Source organism: Ochlerotatus camptorhynchus, unplaced genomic scaffold (assembly GCF_037179485.1).
Source record: "Ochlerotatus camptorhynchus isolate MF236.1 unplaced genomic scaffold, CSIRO-AGI_Acam_v1.1 ptg000364l, whole genome shotgun sequence".
In the NCBI taxonomy this organism is placed as follows: Eukaryota; Metazoa; Arthropoda; class Insecta; order Diptera; family Culicidae; genus Ochlerotatus; species Ochlerotatus camptorhynchus.
The window spans coordinates 1,113,390-1,138,426 of record NW_027040852.1 but is presented as its reverse complement, the minus strand read 5'-3'; the positions used below and the strand labels follow the sequence as shown (position 1 = coordinate 1,138,426).

At 39.5% G+C, this 25,037-nt stretch overlaps 1 protein-coding gene across 3 annotated transcripts in view; it reads left to right on the top strand.

The window, feature by feature from the left end:
• bs (blistered) overlaps positions 1-25,037 on the top strand; it is a 637,488-nt gene that overhangs the window by 437,088 nt on the left and 175,363 nt on the right. Inside the window, exon 3 of one of the 3 annotated variants that reach the window (XM_065232170.1) lies at positions 9,582-9,748. The exons of the other annotated variants lie outside the window; for them this stretch is intronic. Within the exon in view, the coding sequence (XP_065088242.1) occupies positions 9,582-9,680 (99 nt within the window). The 3' untranslated portion in view covers positions 9,681-9,748. Of the gene's footprint in view, positions 1-9,581; positions 9,749-25,037 lie in introns of those variants that run through there. 3 annotated transcript variants of the gene reach the window in all.

Below are 25,037 nucleotides of genomic sequence, written 5' to 3'. Positions count from 1 at the left end.
TGAGATCTCGATATAAATTTCAAGTTCTAGAATCTTCAAAGCATCAAACCTTCAGTCATGATTTTTCTGTTGAAAGTTTTTTTTTTGTGTGAGTTCTTAGAAATCCATGAATCCTGATTTCACCCATTCCTGAAGATATTCGAAAAGCCTCTGATAACCACATAGCAAGCTGAATTTCCAGATCCAAGATTGTAGTTACAGAACGAATATCAACAACAAAATTTACATCACAGTCTCTTGTCGTGCGGATCTATTTTCTTTTTGCTGAAGGAAGTGTTACTGCTACTTAAAGCTACAACACATTAAACAGCACTTTTCGGTGTTCAATATTATCTGCAAATTTTCTACCTTGTTCAACTATTATTCCTCCTAGATCCTTGTTTGGACCCTACCCGAGGTAATTCTGCTTGACCATCGATTTTGGAAAATTCGTCTTAGATCCTTCAGATTCTTATAGTAATCTGCTTGGAAGATTTGGAGAAACTTTTACTTTTACACCTAAATGCAAAAGAAAAGGACAATCTCTTGATCCCACTTCTGATGAAATTTATTTGAGCAATCAATTTGTTATGCTAACGGATGATATGAATAAGAAAATTCCCCTAATGATTCTCGGCTTAATGTCAAGACGGAAAAGGCTCCCCCTTTTGTGATAACCACTCCCGATTTCCATGCTCTTTGCATGGAACTTTTGAATTTCGTTCAATTTAAATTTGCACTTCAAATTAGCAATGGTTCTGTGTATTGGCCTTGGATGGATTCAAACGTCTTCGCAAGTATCATAATAATTAGAAGCAACACAAATGTTTCACTTAGGACACCGTCTGTTTAAGGTTGTCTTGTAAGGTCTGCCCAGTGTTGAATCCCTGGTCCTGGATGAAACCTAGTAGTATTAACATAGTCACTATGAACGGAGTAACAATTTATTGATCAACATTCAAAGTGTTTTTATATTACTTTATACGCGAAGTTATCGATTTTCAGAGTTGGTTGGAAATGCTATCATTAAGCTTTAGTGTGATAATTTATTAGCTAGAGAATGATTTTTAGAAGAGGGTAGGTGGATAGTTCCATTAGAGTACGGCAGAATGAAAATTGAATGGAAGTTGAAAATGAGCGAAGGGCCATTAATGCGACAGTATCAAGACAAACGCACATCTTTTGCCTAACCCGTACGATGTACAGGGCTTTAGGTAGTGATGAAACGTCGCAACAACTATTCCACAGACGCAGTCAGTAATGAGCAAAAGGAGGACGAACATCTTTTGCCTGTAGACTTGAAGACATACTTCAAGTCTCCGCGTTCGTAGTTGGCACCTCTAACGAAATTGCAGCAATATCTCTGTTGATAAATTCTGTAATAGGTGTAATTTAAGCATTACTGTTCACAAGAATTGCAGCTCTTGGTACAAGCTGAGTATTGTCATACATTAACTTACACGATTTTGTAGGCATTCCTAAAATCCTACTGTTATATGACCAAGGCTCTTGAAGAAGCGCTACGTACAGTTTGCCTTTGATGAATGTCTTACATAGAATTGCGGAAGCTGCCTTTGCATGATGAAGGTTTTCTTGTATAAATTTGATACTTGTTCCGGTCATTTCTATTTCTGTGAGTTACTATTTTTACCAAAACTGGCATTATTGTCTGCCTTTATTACAAAATCAGGTCGATTACCCAGAGGATCCGTGAACTTGAAGCAAGAGGTGGGCACCACAGAATTTCCATTATTTGTTGCTCCACTAGTTCCAGGAGGGCACTGATCAGCGTTGTGCAAACTAAACTCAACATCTGCAGAAGCATTGCAGCTTTCACCGCTAGCTTCTGTTCTTTGTTGGTTAGTATCACGCATCTCAGCGTCCTCAGTATTTACACAGATTGTAGAACTTGAACAGGACTGTTCTACATTGCCCTTACCCTTATTGTCATCAGGTTTTTCCTCTTTGAGACCTTGTTTATCTCTTGTGTCATCTGATTTCGTGGAGGCTTTTTTCCTTATATAGGCAACTCCATATTTGTAATCCTTAGTAAATTTGCAGTCTTCCAGAGTCTTCATAGAAACAGCATCAACAGTGAAGGCAAGCTCCACGTGATGCTGTTTGACCGTGTATCTCTTACTAATTCTCTAGGAATCAACCATTAACCCTTCATTTTGACTTTCCACATATGCAAGGATGTCCTCATTTGTGTCCTCAACACTGCGTGGAAAGAAGCCAAGTAGTATTTCAGGCCGAGGAATATCTTTCTCATCGATTGCAATGAGACGAGCTTCTTCCCATGGCTTAATACTGTGAATTGTAGCCTTTAACCACTTGGCGGTGTCGTGATTCTTACAGATGATAATCATGTGACCCGACCGGAACAGGCAGCTTCCGAACTTTGGTTTTATTCTTTCCTTCCTTTGTCCAGCTACTTTTGTTAAGATTGGCTTTTGGGTGGCAACTAATTGTTGTGTGGTTAACTCAATGCTTGGATAGCCATTGGGCAGAATTCCAATCCTAACAAAATTTAATGCCTCACTGTAAGACGGTTTTGGGGAGCCATTGTTACCTGTTGGCTCCTTTATGTTTGCCTTGTTGTCTGGCTATCTCCAGCCGAGACTGAACCGAGGACTTTGCATTTCCTCTATCAGCGTTTAGAGCGATCCTTTTAAGTGGATTGGTATCGCTACAATTGGATTCGCTTAGCTCTGCATTTCTGCGACGCTTGTTTGGATCCGAATACGGTGCTTTGAAAGGCTTCTCAGCCAATACACGAGCATCATCATAGAAATGACCATGAGCTGTAATAACAAAGTCTTACAATGTAATCCGATTTAATTTGTGATACAGTACGACGGAAAAATGAGTTATCGCAAAAAGGTCGGAAATTTGCATTTAACTTATACATAATGCGCGGTATGCCATTCTTAAATGCGATATTGACTTAAACTGTAGCAATTTACGATACTGTCTGTACATTGTTATACGACTTCTGGTTGTCTGGGAGTTCCGTTAGAGCACGGCAGTATGAAAATTGAATAGAAGTTGAAAATAAGCTAAGGGCCTTTGCCTAACCCCTACGATGTACGAGGAGATTTGAAGTATCTCTTCAAATCTACAGGCAAAAAGTGTACGCTTGACTTGGCTCAAATACTGTCGGCGGCTGTGGAATAGTTCTAGCACGCTACAACCACCCTAATGATTCCTCTCTGAGATGATCACGTTGGTCATGACGCGAGGAGCAACCAGGGTTGAAAAAATCACCATCATTCACTTTGAAATCAAGACCAACAATTGAAATGGCCTCAACTCCATTTTGTAAACAAACATTGTAAGGGCATTTTCTCGCGAACCAAAATGAACAGGTAGAGGAAATTCTCCTCTACCCGATTGTGTGTTAGGTTTGCGAATGTAGGGTTCGGTTCGCGAGAAAATGGTCTTGCAAGGTTTGTTTAAAAAATGGAGTTAAGGCCATTTCAATTGTTGGTCTTGAAATGAATGTTTCATCCATAGTGAGCTTTGATGAAATTTAGAGATTTTTTTCAGCCCTGGGAGCAACACAATAGTTGGGTAAAGAAAAATTGCATTTAAACATACCATCGACTGGCAATGCTTTCGGCAGCGTGGGGTTTTAGGTAGTGATGAAACGTCGCTAGAACTATTTCACAGCTGCAGACAATATTTGAGCAAAGTCAAGCGCACACTTTTTGCCTTCAAATCTCCACCTACATCGTACGGGTTAGGCAATGAGTGTGAGTTTGACATGCACTGTCGCATTAACAACGCTTCGCTCATTTTCAACTTCTATTCAATTTTCATACTGTCGTACTCTAACGGAACTATCTCCCTATCCTCTTCTAAGACCATTCTCTAGCTAATAAATTATCACACTAAAGCTTCATTTTGGTATCCATGACTGATACGTACTTCGACTACAATGTGCAGTCTTCATCAGTGTCATTCCCACTAAAGAACTATTCAAAATCTAACCCTCTTAAGTACTCATCCCCTAGGTATAAAAGTCAAGATCACAGGTATAAAAATGAAACTACAATGTGTTGAATCGGAACCTACCTAACTAATTAAAACCAAAGATTTAAGTAAACTATAGGAGAAAAATCTATTCAACTCTCTAATAAGGAAAATCCCAAAGGCTTGGTGGCCATCATAATGAAGTAATGAAATTGGGTTGTTAGCGGAATGCTTAAATAAAACAGCAAACAAGGTCTATAAATGTCATATTTGTTTTGCTCATCTGGTTAAAATGTTACTTTTTACTATCTTAAAGGTAAATCTCCAGCTCAATCCTTTGTAGATGTAGGAGATGGGCCCATCATCATCATCATGTGTGTTTTGCAGAAGCTGGCAGTTGTGCATTCAAAGTGTTTTTATGTTACTTCATACGCGAAGTGTGCGATTTTCAGAGTTGGTTGGAAATGCTATCAAACATGAAGCTTTATGAAGTAATTAGCGCAATGCAAAGGAAATGTTCCAATTTCAAAATTGTATGCATTGCTAAAGCTGACATTTATGCCTTTGAAGTTTCACGCCAAGGTTTTCTAAGAGCATCACCTTAAGCCATCTCCCATATGCTACGTGTAATCCATTAACGCGGTTCCCTTAGCACGTTCCCTATTAGGGGAAATGTACCGCCAATAAATTAAAAAAAAATAATTCCGCACGTTTTTATTTTTTTCAAATATTTGGGAAAAAATATTAATTTGCATCTAAATTTTTTTTTCCATCCCATCATGATAGGTTGATTTTATGTGGTTTTTAAACGTAGACTACGTCTAACGGGAAAATACTGGGGATAAATCAAAAATCTTGAATTGCAACCGTCACGAAAAGGTGTAAGGTTTTGAACGCTTATAACTTTGTCATTTATAGATAAAACTAAAATCCAAATACACCAATCGATAGGAAATAACTCTCGAAATCTTCAATAAATTCTTTTACAATTTTTTCAACTAATATCGTTTATACACTGATAGGCAAAATAAAGTGCCCACCCCATCATTTTTTGAATTTCTCTCATTTATTTGGTTCAAATTAAAGTAAATACACTGTAGTATTTTTTATATCTTATTCTTTATATTCTTTTTAAGTTTCACTTATAGAATACCAGATAAAAAGAAGAGACTGACTCGAAGAAAAAAAAATCAAAATGGGTGTAAAAAAGAACAGTGACAAAAAAAAGTGCCCACTGCATTTTAACTCCAGAAAACATAAAATAAAGTAAAAGAATACCAGCCTAATAGTTAATGTGTCCTCCTTTGGCCTTCAGGACCAGCTGCAGGCGCTTCGGCATGCTCTCCACTAGATTCTTCAGGTGCTGTGGATCTAGTTCTTCCCAGGCGCGCTCCAGGGCTTCAAAATAGTTATTTTTATTGGTAACACCAGTTTTGTCAACCCTGGCATCGAGAATCGCCCACAAATTCTCGATGGGGTTGAGGTCCGGGCTTTGTGGAGGCCATTCCAGTGGTTTAATTCGACATGACCGGAAGAAAGACTTAGTCTTCTTGGCAGTATGCTTCGGATCGTTGTCCTGCTGGAATACGAATTTCTCCTCAAGGCCCGTCTGGATCAGCGAAACTTCCAGATTTTCCCGCAGGATGTCGATGTAGGAATCTGCCGTCATTATCCCGTCGATTTTCACCAGGCTTCCCACTCCACCCCACGAAAAGCACCCCCAGACCATCACATTTCCTCCTCCATGCTTCACCGTGCCTTGTATGTGGCGCTCCTGAAGCTCCTCACCCGATCTACACCACACACGAACCCGTCGCTTCCGGTTGAACAGTTCGAATTTTGATTCGTCCGTCCAGAGAACCGTTTTCCAGAACTCTAGGGGCTTATCAGCATGCTCCTTAGCAAACTTAAGCCGTTTGACTTTGTTTGCCTTGCTGATAAATGGGCGCTTCCGAGCAACTTTGCTGTTCAACCCCTGTGCTACGAGACGGCGACGAACAGTTCGACTGGAAACTGTTAGCTGAAGAGCCTCCTGGATCTCGCGGACAGTTACCTTCGGGTTCTTCTTCACTTCACGCATGATCTTGGTGTCCGTTCTCGCATCCGTTTTGCGCATCCTGCCTCTGCCAGGGCGATCCACCACTGATCCGAACGATTTCATTTTCTGCAGAATTTTCCCGACCGCTGTTTTGCTGATATTGTACTTCCTAGCGACAGACCGGTGCGATTCACCGTTTTGCACATCACGAACAACCAATTTTCGGATACACACGGGAATTGCTTTCGAAATCACTACGTCCTCCATTTTTTTCAACTGATTCAAATGCGATCACGTGTACAAATGCACCAGTTCCACCCGTTTGCTTCAATACATGTCAAACTTTCAAAACAAAAACAATCGAGGGGTTTTCCGATGGAAACTTATCGAAAACATACCGATTTTTGAAGTGGGCACTTTTTTTTGTCACTGTTTTCTTTTTCAATCCAAATTGATTTTCTTTTACTTCAAGTAAAACTTTATATTTTCAGTATTCCATAGGTGTAACTTTAAAAGAATAATAAAGGTAAGACATCGAAACAGACTACGGTGTGTTTATTTGAATTTGAACCAAATAAATGAGAGAAATTTCAAAAATGATGGGGTGGGCACTTTATTTTGCCTATCAGTGTAAATGTACAAATAAAAAGTGATAATTTTATCACTGTTTCACAGAAAAAAAAAACGTTCTCCCCAAACCAAGGCGTCATAATCGAGTACCATTTGGTTGCGCATCGTTTTGCTTGAACCTGTAAAACTATATAAGAGCTCTGGTGTCGATCCTCCGATTGAAACTTCGGACGGCGTGGCAAGCAGAAGCAGGAGCAAATCAGGAAAAGGTGAAATTTTTCCCTCTACTGAACATTACCGCAGTCGGGCTATAGTGCTGCTGTTGTGAATCCGCTCATTTCCACATCGGACGGATGGTGTGGTAAAAAATCAGCGTGATCACCTTGATGACATCCAACGATGGGGTCCCAAGTAACAATTTTGGTTTTATGAGGGTTCTGTAGACCGTGATTTAGACTTGTGGAATGCTATAAAACCGCGATAAAACCTGCAATGTTACTTGGGGTGGAGAGGATGTGGAATTTGTGGAGATCGAACAATTGGTCCTTTTCAGGGCCAAGCATATTTAATTGAAATAGTTATTGAGACTGTTTTTGGTCCTTTTCAAATAATATGAAACGTGACAAATTTTATTTTTATAAAACATACCTCCCTTTTCTCCTATAACGACAACATATAAATAATTGACGTAAATTCAAGTTGAGAAAAAAATGTGCATGCCATGTATGCTGTACCTCTCAATGCTAGCAAATAGTGTAAAACATGTCTGGTACCTCTTTATATGCAATTCGATTAACATCTGAAGTCCATCCTTTTTTACATATTCTGTACAAAAGATACTTTCTGTCCCGCCCCATTCATAACAAAACGGTGGGAAATCCTGTAAGACTTAGAAAGTATTTTTTTTCAGCATAACATGTAAAAAGGAGGGTCTTAGGATGTTGTATACAAATTACTGTAAGAACTGTCAAAATCCTATGAATTTACACGCTAGTGTTCGTGAGATTCTGCTTGGCGAACTGAATTGTAATGATTTTGGGCCGTCTCTGAGTTGAAGTGGGATCCAGAGGGACGGTAAAAATTCATTTACATGTTTAAGCAGAGTTATACATACATTGTTGTTTGTTGCAAAATTCATGCACCAAATGGATTAGCGCGTTTCTTAGTGGTGCTGTGTTTAGTTCGGTCCAACAAAAATTAAACCTCTGAAAGTGGGTTGGAGCGTCATTGTGTAAATGCAAGAATGGCAAAAAGTTAGGAGATATATTTTTGAATACTTGTAGCTCTAGTTCCTCATTATGTGCTTAAGAGGTGGATAAATTCGGGCATTAAGCTATCGATAGAACATTTAGAATAATGATCCTGCTTGGATGATTGCTTGGAGTAGCAGGTTATGATCAAATATTGAATTCAGGGTCACATCGAACAAAATTTCTAATTTTGTGAAAGCACAACTCTGAATGTCAAATTTTTGAGTATTCTGATGGAAAGAAAGTGAGGAGCAATCCCAAGTAACCAACAAGCCTTCTTAGTAATAATCCGACTAATAATGCATCAAAGCCTTGTATTAGTTGTGGGTTAGCTTTATATAACAAAATCAATCCAAATTAGCGGGCTTATTGGTTACCTCCCAATTAACAATTTGGATTTTATGCTGGTTTAGGCTTGTAGAGTGCTTTAAAACCTCAATAAAACTTACAATGTTACTTGGGCTGGGATGTGCAATAAGTGCTTATGAACGATTTCCCACCGGAATCTGCGGAATCTGCGATCAAGCTTTTGGTTAAACGTGTTATCCATAACAAATGTTCAACGGAGATGGGATGGACATTGAAGTGTGCACGGAGAATATATTTAATAACAGAGGATTACAGACGAGTGTTTCATATGCGGAAATATCCCTAACAAAAAGTCCAGAAACAGTCAGGAAAATAACTAATAAGTGTGAGGAAATTGACAAGTCAAGGAGAGGAAATGGAGTAAATTGAGGAAATAAGATACTTCTACTTTATTTTAAATCAATATCAAGAAAAATACACGTGAAGTTCACTAAACATCTCAACGTAGTCTACGTCAACCATGCGGTCGTGTCTTGTACACAACCCCATCATTTTTTGAGTCCAACTCTAGGCCATGATGACTTAAAAAAAAATAAGAAAAAGATTGACATTTTTAGATTTTTGATAGGGGAAATGACGGCTTCGGCATGACAGACTATTTTCGGCAACCCAAATTGAAACACTATTTTCACTGGATTTTCTTACGAAAACGCTTCGCTGAATGCATGCAAACGATTCTTTATGCTTTCAGCTTCAATTTGACTATATTTTTACCACTGAGAAAAAGCAATCTAGCAGGGTTTTCTTGAAATGAAACACACGCACTACAAATTGTAGCTGATTTCGAGTTGCCGATAATAGAACAGCAGATTTACATGCAGTTCAAATGGAACGGTTGCCGAAGAAAAACTGGTTGCGGACAATACTCGCTCTCACTAGAGAAGATTGGAGCTTTGTAAAAGCGTTTCAAAACAGTTTTTGACAATTCTTTCGACTGAAATTGTTAGAGCAGCTGGCAGCAAAAGATTGTAAACAAACCAATACTGCATATGTGTGCGTTCCATAGAGAAAAAGGCTATAAAAAGAAGGTCGCTGCTTAGGTTGCCGAGAATACGTAAATTCCCCTATCTGTTTCCAATATTAAAAAAAAAAATCGAAACGTAACTATTTTTACGGAGCGGTGAACTTCCCCTTAAGCGTGCTTTTTGAATAAATTACTGTAGATTGAAATTGTATGAACGATTTCAACATTCTGATCTTAAGAGTCATGAGCTTTACAAAAAAAAGGAAGATTGAAATTGAAATGAAAACATTTGTAGTCTTTCATATTCAAGTGCTAGAGTTGTTTTCACTAATTTACCTTATTTTTTTAATCCCATTCCGACAAGATTTGTTATACATTGTACAAGTATATAATTAAACACCATTCTAATAGATTATTTTTTTTTATTTCGTTTCAGGTAAGTTTGATACTGATTCAAGAACGTTTTGAAGAGCGGAAAACGAAAGAAAGCAGATCTACCCGTGAAGTTAAAAGTAACGTATTTGCGCAGAACTAAACTGTGTCACTCAATTATTAAGACCGGAGATTCTCTATCCACAGATTTTCAAAATATTCAGATCACTCTAATACTACACATAACACTGACAACTCATCAACCTTTCAAGAATATCTAGCAACTCTCCGTTGTCCCCTAAAATCTACCCATTAGTTCAACTAAATTGCTTCCACCCTACGACCAAGCAGGAGGAAACCAGCGCGATATGAATTGATTGTCGTTCCCAGCGTTCCCTCCTCATTACTATTCATACCGAATAGCCTCATTTGTTTGACTGCAAACTCCTCTTTCACCGGTTCACCCGAATGGTTACGACCACTTAACCGTGGACAGTTATGTGTCGTTCCGGTTTCCTCCCCCCCAACCGCTCCAAGCCTTGTCCCCCACTCATCCACACGTGCTGTTGCGGTTAGATTCGGTTGATTTGATCACAATCGCAAAACCCGAAAACCACAATCACTACTTGTTATCATTTACAAAACGTCTTGACCGCAGTTATCTCCCTCGGATTCAGCTGGCTTGCTGCAGGCAGTTTCATGTCCTGATCTTGCTGCCGCGGCGAGACGAGTGCGTGTGACTCGATATCTGTCAGCGATAGTGATCGGCCCATTCCATCTTCCTCTAACCAAACCTCAACCGACGGATTTGGTGGGAAAGGGGAGTGCGGGGTACTAATCTGAAATCGGACTAACAGAGCAAGAGTTACGCGCGTCTTAATCCGGATTAATTGCCCATCGAGATCGTTTGCCACTGGTTTTCGGTGCGTGCGTGCGATGGGTTACTAATAGCTTTCACACGGAGCTGGGTCCCCCTGGAGAAGGGAGAGATAACCGGAGATATCTGCCGACTAAAAACAAACAAATCCGATCTTTATCATTGATAGTTTGATCGAACGGTGCTTTCGGCGACTGCTCGTCCCAGGCTGCTACCGACTTGGGACTCGAGGCCTAATTGATCACTATCAACAGCGGCTACACGGTTTTCTCGTGGTATAGTTATGAGCTCATAATTATTTATCAAAGCCCCCCCATTGCTGGTGGTGTGCACGGAGCGGTAGGATCATTGATACACATGCGCACTAGGCGCAGTTTGATGTTCATGGCGATCCCACGACGGATCATCCGACTCGGCACCAAGCACCACGCGGCGCTGGCAGTCTGTGAGTTGTTGTTATGAGCTGACAGCGGTGTTGCATTAGACAGACGACGACGACGACGACCACCACCAATAGCTTCCTATCGTCAAGAAATGCAACACGAACATGTCGATTGCAGGGGCGTATGCAGGTGTAACCTTCGCGTAGGACTTGATGACAATTCGTAATTGTCTTAGGCCCTACTCATGCCTACGACTTCCGATGAGACATGACCCAACATGAGATCACACTGATCGGCATGGCACACAGCAGATGATCTTCAAGGGATGAGCTAATAATTATACCAAGCCAGCTGGTCGGTAGAGAATGTAATTGAATTTGAGTTCGACCGAAAGCCCACGCATCGGATCGGACGATGATTGCGTGAAAATGGCTCGTTAATCGAGAGGCAGGCGCTATCGATATCAATTCACACGATTATTAGCTTCCGAGCCAGCAAGCGGAGACAAATGAATTGATTAATAATTTTTGTCACGACCATCGGGATGTGTTGGTTGTAGGGTCTAAGCGGTGCAATAGATGGAGCCGCGCTTGTTACGATCGCTAGACAAACTGCCTGAGTTGTAATTTGCGGGTGGCGGGTATGTGTGTGTGTGTGTTACACATGGGAAAGAAAGTTCGATCCCAAATCGTCGAGTAAGATCGACGGCTGGGAAAAAAATAGATGAATGGAATTGTGCGATCACTACGACTGGTTGTTGTTGCTGTTTAATGAATGGTCTATGGAATCATGCCTAGGGCTTTATGTGGGAAAATGTGACAGGTTCAATAGTGGAGTAACAACTTTATCAATTGAACTGGAGCAATAATTTAATGCAAGTATGAATGAAAGCAAAGTTCCGGGTGCACGATCGGTGGGAAGATGAGTTGTGATCGATTTCACTTTTTTCCTGTTCTGCTTGTATGGTCACGTTGGTTGGTTTTGCAATGCGTTTCACGCGTTTACTTACCGGGAAACATTTCACTGAAATATCACACTGATAAATTGGAATGTGTTAAAATCTAACACTTGATTGACGACCACTAGATTTATTGAAAAAAAAGTAAGGGGCTGGTTCAGTTTTTAGGGATCAGGTACTCGATAATCATTTCAGATGTATTTTAGATAACGATGCAAAATGAACTTACGCAGTTCTGTCATGATAAATAGAGAGCTAGATACGCTTCGATTATTCATATGCGTGCCCCTCGCCTACCTCAAACACATTCGCTCCCTTTCAGGAAGGCCTAAACTACCCACAATCGCATATCGGTCCCATATGGAAAAAGAAGGCATTGAGAAAATGGCCGTTGAAGTTGCGAAGTACAATTCCCATGTGAATATTCCAAAAAATATATAACTAAATTTATTGATAATTTTGTCAAGTTTAAATCAGTTGCAATGAAGTTTGCATGCAAATATGTTAATATTAAAAACAGAACTATCGATGATTAAATTTCAGGATAGGACTGGTATGCGATTATTTTCCTTGGTGGGTGAAACTGACTTGATGTTGTTTTCACATTTTCATGATCAAAGTCCATAGTTTTATCACCGACAAACCGACATGACACTTAATTCTGACTTATGCCCGAAAATGGTAAACGGCCGATTTAAATGTGCAGTGATCAGAACTGTCAAAGCCATAGGATTTTTTGATCTAGATAAAAATAATTTGTCCACAATAGATCAGACACGAACCAATTCATAACTTTTGCATGTGGGTTCTTGGCTTAGCTAAATATTTCCCGCGAACACGGAGCCAGATGTCAGTAGTGTGCTTTGGTCAAAAATTTTATTGTTGTTACTATGGTCATTCATGTCGGTTTGTTGGTAGTTTCATCACATAATGAATGCCAATTGATAGTGGCTAGCGTTGTTATTTCGAAATTGATGAACATCCATATGGGACTGATATGCGATTATAGGCAGTATTCATGTGATATAGTAAATATATAAATGCTTAAAAACACAATTTGGTTGCCTCTAAATGCCACTATTGGTTAAATTTATCTGCAACTAGCTCTCGAGCAAACTTAATTTAGTAATACAGCAATTACCCGGTTTTGACAGTCCCTACGCGCATCTGTGATTTATCTTTCAATAATTTTTCATAACCGTGATATCAAATTTTTCTCATTCATCTTCAAGATGGATGTTTAAGGTGTACTTTGGTGCAATAATACAACTGAAAAAACGCATGGATTTCGAAGAATATTAGAAAATATTTTAAAAAGGGGTCTGGCTAAATCAGGTCATTACTGTTGTTACCAACAGACAAGGGCATCATTCATAAAATACAATCAATTCACTGTGTTAGCTACCGATATCTGAACCACAGACAAACATACATAACAATTAACATTTTTGATTGCACAGCAAAACATAAATTTTAATATTACATCCAAGAGGATGCACTTCAATCATGTCGAAAATCTCATATAATTGTTATGGCCACAAAAATAAACAAATGCAGTAACAGCAGCGTAATGTCAGTTCATGCACTGTATTAATGATAATTTTGTCATTTTTGGCAAGTAATATTACACCATATTATCGACACGATTGAATTGCATCCACTTTTATGTGAAATTAATTTTTTTTTGCTGTGTATGAAACATTGTCGCTAACACGCTACCGCCATCTATTGAGTACACTGTCATGGGCACCACGCTCAATAGATGGCGATAGTGTGTAAACTTCAAACGCATGGGAATTGACTGCAAGCGCCACTGGCGGCGCTGCTACCAACTAGGAACAAATTAGATTCACCGTTAAATGCGTGTTTGACCAAGAGCATGGCGAGTGTAATGTCTGCTTGGCTGCTTTAATTTAATAAGCCAAGCCTGTTTACTATCCCGACATGTGGAATGTGAAACATAAAGAACTAATCGCTTAAAACGAATTGTTTTGCTGCATTGGCAATATACGCTACTAGGGTGGATGTACCAGCTATGGCTAAACGTTCCTATAATGGTGTGTTCCATTTATGGCATATGGAAATACCACCCCGGTACAACCACCCGAATTTAAAGGATAATATAAATCTTCAACAGATACCAATAGACAGGGTAACTTGAAAACCTCCTTGAAACTCCCGGAGCTTTTTTAGGTATGCACAATTTTCTATAATTAAAACGGAGTAATTAACTCAGCTCTAAGATTTACACTGAAGTGCATGGAGCTGGCATAAATTAATTGAAACTAATAGAACTTCCCCAAAAGTTTAAACAATTTTAAAATGTTCTCCCCGAAGTATCCCCGAAGTACTCTAGACTCCACTGAACTTCTCCGAAGTTTTGAATACTAACCGCAATTTCCAGAAGTTATTTGGTGTTCCCAAAATTTCCATGAAGTTTTCGAACTTCAACATGGAATTTCTCTCATAATATCTAAACTTTCCTGTACTTCCCTGGACTTCACTGAAGGTTGAGGTGCTAAAATTCTTGATACAGAATCTTTCCTGAGGTTTACGTAACATACGACATCGAGGCCCATACCTTGCTTATGGATGACTTATGCGAATTCACACTGCATTGGGGGTTTCACAGGCCTTAGCCTGAACATAGGCCCATATTGAACAAAAGCATACCATCACATTCAGCTTTAGATCTTCTTTTTCTTTCCTCGCATTTCAAGCTTGAAGTTTTCGAACTTCAACGTGGAATTTCTCTCAAAATATCTGAACTTACCTGTACTTCCCTGGACTTCCCTGAAGCTTAAGGTGCTTCCCAAAAAATTTTTGGAACTCTTGATCCGGTATGTTTACTGTGGTTTTTGAATGATTCTTGGAATTTTTGGGATTTCCCCTAAATAATTCCTCAGAAACTTCTCGAAAATGACTGTAATTTGAAGTACAAAAAAATAATGGGACAGCTATGATTTTCTCTTATCTACTTCGATGTACACGGAGCATCGTTGAATTCAAATCTCTAAACTTCTTTGAATTGATTTTGGAACTTGAAATTAATGGAGCTGCCTTGAAATTTCCGAAATTTTCTGAAGTTCTGGAAACAGCTGTGAAGTTCACGGAAATCCCCTAAAATGTTCTAGAAATTTTTTAACGTTCATAGAACATCTCTGAAGTTTACGATTGTGCCCGAACCTCTACACGAAACGAAAATCAATTATTTTATTCATGTGTTTCACTTCAGCCAAAACATCAGCCTTATACAGGGTGTTTCAGAATAACTGTCACCGATTTCACAAATATGCAATTCTCAATGGGTAAAATGGGTATATGTTCAAGTATTTTTGTTTTAAGTGTGTACAAATATCAGCTTGTATTGATAGTAGGATTTGAAATTTCATTCGTTTGTGATTTCAAGCAGCCATTGACGTCAAAATGGAGAATGGCATAAATCTTAAAAAAAAATCGTGTGTTATCTTTTAGAAACTGAAACCTCTTCGAAAGAATGTAACATTTATTTTTGCATTATTAAAGAGGTACAAAGGAACCATGCTTGGAAAATCCGTTCAATATCAGTGCTTAAACGCATCAACAGGACTCAAAAAGTACTGGAACTAAAGCGAGCGTGCCAGCTGTGGTTAATTTTCATGACAAATGTGGCTGATAATTAAGGTAAAGGGAGAGAGACTATGAAACTATGCTTAGTTGAAGATTATATATGTAGAATATCTGGAATATAATGATATCAAAAATTCATGCAAGCGTTCAATCGTTATGACCATTTTAAAAAGGGACACTTATTCCGAATCACCCTGTACATTCCGTAAGACAAACCACATAGGTCCTATAAGAATGCATAAAAGGTATGTGTGACCGCTTATACATTTCATTTGACACATGATCTTCATTAACTTTTTGCAAGGCGTCTGCTTATTAGTTGACTTATACATTTTATGAATAATCAGCAATAGAAATTTGCCAAACGGTATAAGGAGATTTCTATCCGTGTAGGAAATTACCTGAAGTTTCCTGAGATTTTCTGAAACTCTTGCAATGGACAAGGAGTTCTTGGAACTGCGCTGAAGTTGTTTAATCTTCCTTAAAGTTCTCAGAACTTTTTTGAGATGCTCACCACTTACCTGAAGGAAATGAATCTGCTCTGTTATCTGGAGTTCAGTGACGTTCCTGAACCTTTTCTGAAGCTTTTAAAACTTCTGAGACTCGAGATCTTTAAACTTCACTGAAAGCCTGGACTTTACTGATGTCCTTAGAGCTTCCATGAACTAATTGGAACAGCCCAAAAGATGGCGGAGCTTACCTAATGTTGATAAATCTTCTGTAAAGTTCCCACAATTTTTGTCAAGTTCTCTGGACTTCGATGATGATTTTGGTCATCTCTAAAGTTTTCAGAACTTCTTGAAAATTTTCTCGGCAAACGAAATTTTTCAAATAAATGTCATTCCTGCAAAATTAATTATGGAAGCAAATATTTTTTTATGATTTTCCAAGTTTATTTAACATGTTTTGAATACATTTATTCAATGTGTCCACCCTGGTTGTCTATCACTGGGATAGGAGGTTTCGCAGGCCTTAGCCTGAACATAAGCTCATATTGAATACTCTAACGGATGCAAGTCCGGGCTTTCGGGAGGACCAAAACTCCTTCGACTCGATTTGGTATTTTCTAAAGTTGGCCTTTATCCATGGCATCAGATGATCCTTCAGACCTCCGTGTTCACTTTTAGATCCTCTGTGATGAATACCGGAGACATTTTCAAACCATTGGAAGCGACTGCCCCCAAAACCGTAGCTCCTATAGGGTGCTTGGTGGTAAACCTAAATTGCATGTTCTCAGGAACCTCCTCGACCTTCTCCGGCGAAATAAACCGGTCGGTCCGCGTGTTGGACACCGAATCGATGTTGAAACGTTTTTCGTCAGAGAACACGATTATTGGTTTTCCTTTCTTCCACTAGGAGAGAAGCCGCTAAGATCGCTCAAGCCGTAGTCCCTTAATCCGGTTCGTTATCAAGTCATATTTGACCAACCGTTGCATCGAGGTGTTGGAGATATTTGCTTGTTTTGCCAATTTCCGAATCGATCTTAGAGAAGGTCCATTAATTATGTCACGAAAAATCGGCCCACTTTCAACCAGTGGGGGTGGTTGAAAGTGGGCCGATTTTTCGTGACATAATTAATGGACCTTCTCTAAGATCGATTCGGAAATTGGCAAAACAAGCAAATATCTCCAACACCTCGATGCAACGGTTGGTCAAATATGACTTGATAACGAACCGGATTAAGGGACTACGGCTTGAGCGATCTTAGCGGCTTCTCTCCTAGTGGGGCCCCCTCCTCTTTGGCACATTTTTTGTATGGACCTAATTTTTTTTTGTATGGCTCGTCACAATTTCCAAATCCCCCTCCCTCTAAAAGTGTGACATAATTAATGGACGATCCATTAAAGGATTCACCGTTATTTTCCTTTTGACTGATCGGATGATCCCTGGAGTGCGTGCCGATCGCGGTTGTCCACTTACTGGCTTCCGTGAATGTGGTCCAGCAAGAAGAGAACGTTCAATTCGATGAACAGTGGCTCGCTCAAGTAATATTTTAAGTTTTATTATTTATTTATTTCCATTTCGTCAAGCCAGTGTAGACTACATACAATAATTATTACAATGTTTACTTACATACTATGCATTAATTCTATTCTGTTTTAGCTTAGTTTTTATTTGCTGCTTGGACATAGTGATGTCAATAGTTCCGCAATGCAAATTATATAGGTGCATCATTCGATTGATTGGGCTATTTTTTGCATAGTTTGTTCTGTACGATTTTTCTGAAAATAAATTCCGTGTTCTAAGATATCGACAAGGTGTGTAAAAATTTAATTGTGCGAGAATTTCTGCCGAATCTATGCGCATTGAAATAATGTCGTTGATGAAGAAAAGCATTGCAAATTGGCGGCGCTCCTTAAGTGTTTGTATATTGATGAGCATGCAGCGCGCTTCATAAGATGGTAATGGAAAAGCAGTCCAATTCAATTTACGTAAAGCATATAAAAGTAATTGTTTTTGGACAGATTCTATGCGTTCTTCGTATATGGAAATGTATGGATTCCATACTAGGAGGCAGTATTCCAGAATTGGGCTTACATATGTGGTATATAATAGCTTAATAGTGTATGGGTCTTCGAAATTATGACTGAACCTTCTGATGAAGCCTAACATTCTGTTTGCTTTATTAATGATAGTATTATAATGTTCTATAAAAGTTAGTTTGGAGTCTAGGATTACACCTAGATCTCTTACAATTTTGCTTTTTTCTACTATTTGGTTGTCTAATGATATTTCAATATGCGGTGTTTCAATTTTTATGCTAAATGCTATTGCAGTACATTTTTTTACGTTCAGTTGAAGTAGACTTTTACTACACCAGGTGTGTAATATATTGATTTAATTCTGGAATTCTTCTGCATCGCTAGAATCACTTATTTCCATAAAGAGCTTCATGTCGTCTGCATATACAAGCAATTTTATTTTTTAAGTATGTAGGAAATGTCGTTTATGTACAAAATAAAAGAAGTGGGTCTAAATGAGAACCCTGGGGTACCCCAGAGGTGACTGAAATTGGTTCTGAAAGTTTATATTGAAAGCGGACTATTTGTTTACGATGTGTTAGGTATGATTGCCAATTCAAAAGTCCAGGCTCCATTCCTATTTTCTGCAATTTAAGGATTAATAATGGTATGTCGATGCGGTTAAATGCTTTACTGAAGTCGGTGTATAGCGCTTCAACATGCTTGCCACTGTTCAACGCTTTAATAATGAAAGATACATATTTTAGAAGATTAGAGGTAGTTGAGCGACCTTTAAAAAAGCCGTGTTGTTTACTTGTAATTAGATTTTTCACCTGCTGAAAAATATTGCCGTTTACGATTGATTCAAAAAGTTTTGGAATGCAAGAAATAATAGCAATTCCACGATAATTTCGAATGTCTGATTTTGCACCTGAATTGAAAATAGGTACCAGAGATGATTTCCAAATTTCAGGGAATTTTCCATTTTTCAGAGACATGTTGAAAAGACGCTCTAGAGGAAATGCGAGTTCTTCAGAAAGGTTTTTCAAAAATATGGGTGCGATGCCGTCAGGTCCAGACCCTTTCGACGCGTTTAAGTTTTTTAGTGCATTGAGGACTTCATGTTGAGAAAGTTGGTTGACAGAGATGTTTTAACAAAGCCACAATAAAACAACGTTCATAAAACCCTGGTCCAGAGTTGCGACCTATCACAATCACCATCATCAAACAGCTGATGGTAGTAACGCTTTGTACATTCCTATCAATGTGCTCGTCGAAGCTCTCTCCATGACCATCCATCAAGTTGACGAAAGAAGTAAAAAGCAACTGGTGAATCTCGTCTTCTGTTGTGATCCATCACCGATCTGGTCATTCCTGACAATCACGACACTCATCTGTGCTCGTTTTGAAGCAGTTGCTGCTTTGCTTACTTATGAGAGTGTGTTGGTGAGTGAGCCCAACAGCTTCCGTTTAATGTTGCCTGCTTTGTTTGTAACTCACACACTCGCGCCTGCCGAGACAAACTTGGAATTCGAAGGCATTGTTTTCATTTTCTTCTGTCGTTTCGCTTTTTCTCATGATCGTACTGCAGAAGTCTTCACTGTTTTCGTTGTGCTTTTCATTATCAGCAGCGAGTGTAACGATTTGCTTGTGAGCAGCGACCATTACTGGTGATTGTTGTTTGTCATGGCTCTAACTCTCACTGTGTGACAAAATGATCTGTAAGCGATAGTCGGTTGATGCGAAGACGAGTGTCACGTGAGTGTCATGATATTTTGCATCACTGCCCTGGTCAATGCATTTATGAAGAAAACTTGCAGACTGAATTGTTTTTATCTAAAGCCATTTTGCTTTATCCTAACTCGTTCAGATTTATGGCAGCATTTATGGAGGCAAAGCTGCCGGCAAAAATAATTAAACGTCAAAGTTTGTTTATCTTTATACAGTTGCGCTGAGCGATCCAGCGTTCTTCCAGGCAATGGATTGGACTCAGAAAGTGTGCGATACTGTTGTATTATATTTAGCATTTCGAACAGCTTGTTCCCGAAGAAGATCCCCTTCTTCTGGATGGTTCCCGAAGTGCACCATAAAACGACGCAGGAATGTACGCTTGAATTAAATGTTTGATGAGTTGACCCTTTCGCCGAATAAAATCGCTGCCATGGATCGGAAATCAGCTAATCTCTGCTAACTGGCAGTTTGATAGTTTGCTGTCGGTAATGATCCAAGTAATTCCGATCCTCAAAATTGGTACCGGTTCAGCCGGACGTGCTCGTTTTTCTATATTTCTATAGAAGTAAATTTTGCTGAAATCAACTTCCCTTCGATCGTTAGAATCGCTTGAATTTTTCATCGTACTTCGTCTATCCTTCGAGGTTTCCTTGTCATAAATTTTTGTTTTATTCACTATGAGGATCCACATCTTTAAAGTTCAATGTGTAAGCAGAGTAATTTTGGATGTTATGATACACTTTAAAAAGACTAAAAAGCATTAAAAAGTGCCTTTTGCTCTCATGAAAAACCTAATGATTTTAGGGTTGATTTCGTAATAATAGAACACTATTATAGAGTATTTGATCAAGACATTAATAAACAATTGCTGATGAAGTTTATGATTGAATTACAGAACAGTTTTATAAAGGGATTGAGAACTGCTTTAAATTTATTTTAAAAACAAGGCAATCGTCGATTTTCTCGCCACACTATAATAGGTTTTTAAACCATCAAAAAGCTGAATTACTCAACAGCAATGTTTTACACTTTGAAATGCTGTATTAAAACTTAATGGATTGTTTATTGCCATTATAAAACCATCATAAATAAGAGTGGATGCCAAATGGTTGCTGAATTGTAACTTGGACGGTGGCATCCCACGATCTTCTTAATCTCTTTTATTGACTTTTGGGCGAGAAACAAGCTCGTGAACATTTCTTTGGCGTACTTTTTGAACTAAAATCACTGTTTTGCTTGCATCACTTGACAGTAGAGATTTTAATCAATACATACACATGAAAAAATACTAAAAATAATTTTAAAATTTAGCCAAAAATAAGCTGTAAACAATGTCGCATTTTTGTATGGATCACACTATATTTCCTGAATTGAGCCACTCTAAGGTTCTCAAAGAATTCCTGAATTTCAAGTGTTCTAGAAGTTCTTGTAGCTTCCCAGTGCCTTCCCGTTTTTGGCAACACATGATTTTGGTCTACTTTGCTTTCTAAAAAATCTATCTAAAGCTCAATCCTGATTTCACTGCACCATTCTCTAAGCATCCTCTTTCCTTAGAATTTCATGAAAAATTGTTCAGAAAGCACTAGCACAAATTAGCTGATTAGATCATGTTGTCAAAAACTGGGAGACACTGTTTGTCCACAGCTTGGTCGAAACATCCTCGGAATTTCTATAAAGTGCCTGCAATGATCCTCAAGTTCACGCAATTCTTCTGAAGATGTTCCTGGAACTGCCCTGATATATATTGAAATGCGCAGAAATTATGTCAACTACCCTGAAGAACTCAAAACTTGGGGGAGGGCCCCAGAGTAATGGGCTTACACCCATGCCAAAGTCACGAGTTCAAGCCAAGCAGGAACATTTTTTGTGTTTATATATTAGACTAGTTGAGTGTGCCCGGCCTCGCTAGGGATTCAAGATTAGCTTGAATTTATGCGCCGATTCAAAAAAGCATGCTATATTTTTCTGTTTCATTTGTATGGGAGCTCCCCCCTACAGAGCGAGAGGGGTCTCGAACCATCAAAAGAACCTTTCCCGGCTCCAAAAACCCCTACATACAAATTTTCACGCCGATCGGTTCAGTAGGTGCCGAGTCTATAAGGGTCAGACAGACAGACAGAAATTCATTTATATATATATGTAAAGGTGTAGTGGTAGGCGTGATTACATCTCACCCCAGCAGGCCTGGGTTCAATCCCAGTCGGCGCCGCCGGGATGTTCTGAGGCATAACATCAATGGTCACACCTTCCTTCGGAAGGGAAGTAAAGCTGTTGGTCCCCGGTCCATGAGTTGATGGGTCGAAAAGTAGGGTCCAGGTGTGGAAGCTGCCTCCCTGGCGTCGGTAGCATTGGTGCTCAGCACGGAAAACAAGATCGACGGAAAACAAATCAAGGGAATAAAAAACTTTGTTTTCTATGGATCAATTTCGTTTGCTTCTGGTTCTGTACGTTTTACGGATCAGTTGCACTATATTTATGGGTAATTTGTACAATTTCAATGCTCATTCTTTAGAAATAAGGCGGTACATTTTTAGAATTGTGTTGGTAAATTTTACATTGAATATGGATCATAGTGACATTTTTTATTTGAGGGATTCACTGGGATTTTAAAGGATCATTTGGGTGCTTTTAAGGAGCGTTTTTCAATTTTTTATTAGTCATTTCATCAATGCTAAAGGTACATATTCACTAAAATATTAAAGTGTAATTCAAATAGTAGCTGGGTACCCGAGTACCGTTAACGGTTGATCAATTCAATAATTTAAAGTTGAGTAGAATTCCGTTTTTGGCAATTGAAACTCGAGAAGCATTTTACCAAAATTGTGACAGTGCTGTTTTATGGAACAAATTAATGTTTACACTACTAGCAGGTAAATAATAAGAATTCAAAGCATGTGAAATAATTCCTCTTCCTAACAAGCTTCTTACGCTAGCGTTTTGCCTGGCTCAACTCAGTGTTCTTCGGAGGACTTCCACAGGTACTAAGTGAGAGCTTTTTACTGTAGATCTCAGTGTTACCCTTCCTCCAATCCATGGGATATCAACGTCAATCTTGATACTTCCACCATGCAGCGCCACTCGCAAATGCCATTGACCACCACTTGCCGAACAGAACTGAACCTCGAAAGGAAGCAAACAATTTGGGCGCCTCATTTGCATACGCTCATCAATTAGTCATCCGTCTTCCGAATATACGACAGGCGAAAAAAAAACCTCATTCGCCTTAATCAGAAAATAAACAATTGTCAAAATCCGTGGAACCACCAAACCACAGTAACGATCCGGGCAGCCAGCTCAGGAAGCGAATCGCAACGGAACCGCACGGGCATGATCGAATCAAAAAAAAATCGCTCATTTATTATTCCGTGTACCTTTCACCGGCCGCGCATAATCACTTCCATTGACCTGTTCTTGCCTGTGCCTGTGCCTGTGCCTGGCCTGGACGGGTAATGGCACCGATGCGCGCGATGCCATGGTCAATTTGCATCAGAATAAAAATCGGAAGCAGTTGTCATTTTCCGGTTCTCACCTTTCTTGTTTACGAGCGGTGAGAGGGCACCTCTAGCTTTCGATGGCACATGAAGGGACAAGATCCGCCGAAATCGGCATTCACGGCACGACTCACCAGTTAATCACCTTTCTCGAAGGCGACTTCGTTGTACTGTTGGGTGTTGTACTATACTGTTATATGTGCAATAGATGGGGAAGAGATGGGATGCGGAAGAATAGAGAAACGAACGAATAACTGACGTGTCCAAGTGGGTTCTAATGCTTATCAAACATCACGTTGAACATCGACGGCGGCAGTGGTTGTAGAACGGTGCTTTACGAGCTCTGTGATTATGCGGAAGTACACGAAGACAGTACCAAGAGAAGGGAAGTACAACGGTACGGAAATTCATGTTTATTAAGCTATTGTTCAGACTGGGATTACAGCAACGAAATGGTTATTTGAAACATCGATCGAAAGTTCTTCAAAATTAAAAAATTGTACCGTAATTACGTACCCCCAAAGGGGTCACATCTTCTGACACATTTCACGCTAAGTACCCGGCCATTTCCCGGTTATTGTCCGATTTAGTAAATACCTTGTTGCACCACATACACTAGGTATTAATCGTCTCACCAGCGGTCGTGGTCGTGTTATTATCCTGTCTGCCATTATCGATACCAACTCTTGACTCCCAGTCGCGATACGACCGAATTGTGCTGCTCATCATCAATAGCCTTCCGCCCTCCACCGTCCACAAATCGATGAAAAGAGTTGTCCGTAAATAAGGGAGAAATCTGCCTTTTTAATGAACGACAACATCCTCCAACCTCCTGCCGACCGCCACCGGTGCGATTTAAGTGAAGCAAGTAGCGCATCTTCAATGCGACGAACGAATCAACCTGATCCATTGCCAATGCATTCACTGAGCATGGTGAGCAGCAGCAACAGCAGCAACAGGGACGTAAATAATAGTGGTAATAACGAACAGCCATTGAAAATCGAAATTTTTTTATTCCAAACCATACAATAAACTCATTAAAAGGTCCTTCGTTTCGGCGCTTTATTTCCATCTGACCACTCAGACGACGGCCTTTGCCTTGGGATGGACGTGTGTGAGCGTGTGCTGTTGTTGCGGGAAATAAAAGTAACAATGCTACAGCGAGGAAAGCTGACTTATTGTCCTCTCTCATTTGCTGGTCGGTGGCAGCAACAAACTAGGACACCAGGCGACTCCACGACGACCCCCGAAAAGCGATTATTCGAGTCTTTTGGGAAAGTTGACTCGAAATAACAGGATGGAACGGCACACCGTGCTGTGCTGAAATTAAATCACCAAATTTATTTCCTCGATCAACCAGCTTCATAACTTTGCACAACGTCACCCGCACCAACAGGTATCGGAAAAAAATAAATCAAAGTTCATCCTGATCCGAGCAGGGTGCTAGGTTCGATTCTTGGATTTCTGGATGAATTCCAACAGCACATTTTCTGAACGCCTCATCAGCAAATGTCCACGAACTTTAAGTCCGAGCAAATCGACGTCTCGAACCGGCACGGCAAAGCGATCCTCCAGGGAGCATCTCCGATCGACCATCAAAAGCGATACTTAATTTGATTGAAAATCCTCGTCGTTAAAATGCATACCGAATAAACGTATGTAGGTACGTCGAGGTCGCAGCCGGAGAAATCAGGTACCTATCGGTGCAGGGGCGTGTATAGGACCACTCTTCGACAGGACCACTGCACAGTTTTATGTCTTTAGGAATATATTGCTCTATGGCTGAAGGGAGTGAGGGTAGTCTCTAGAATATTGTTGCATATTTTGAGAGTCTGCAGAGAAGTTATTCTCCTCAGTGCACAGTGGTACAGAATGCAGATTTAGGAGGAAGGATATGTTTTGAGCCTGGAATTGAAACTTTAGACTAAAAGTCTCGTATACAAAGTAGTTCCTTATAGTTAGGCCCGAATTTTTATGACAATGAATTCTAGGGTGGTTCTTATTATCAT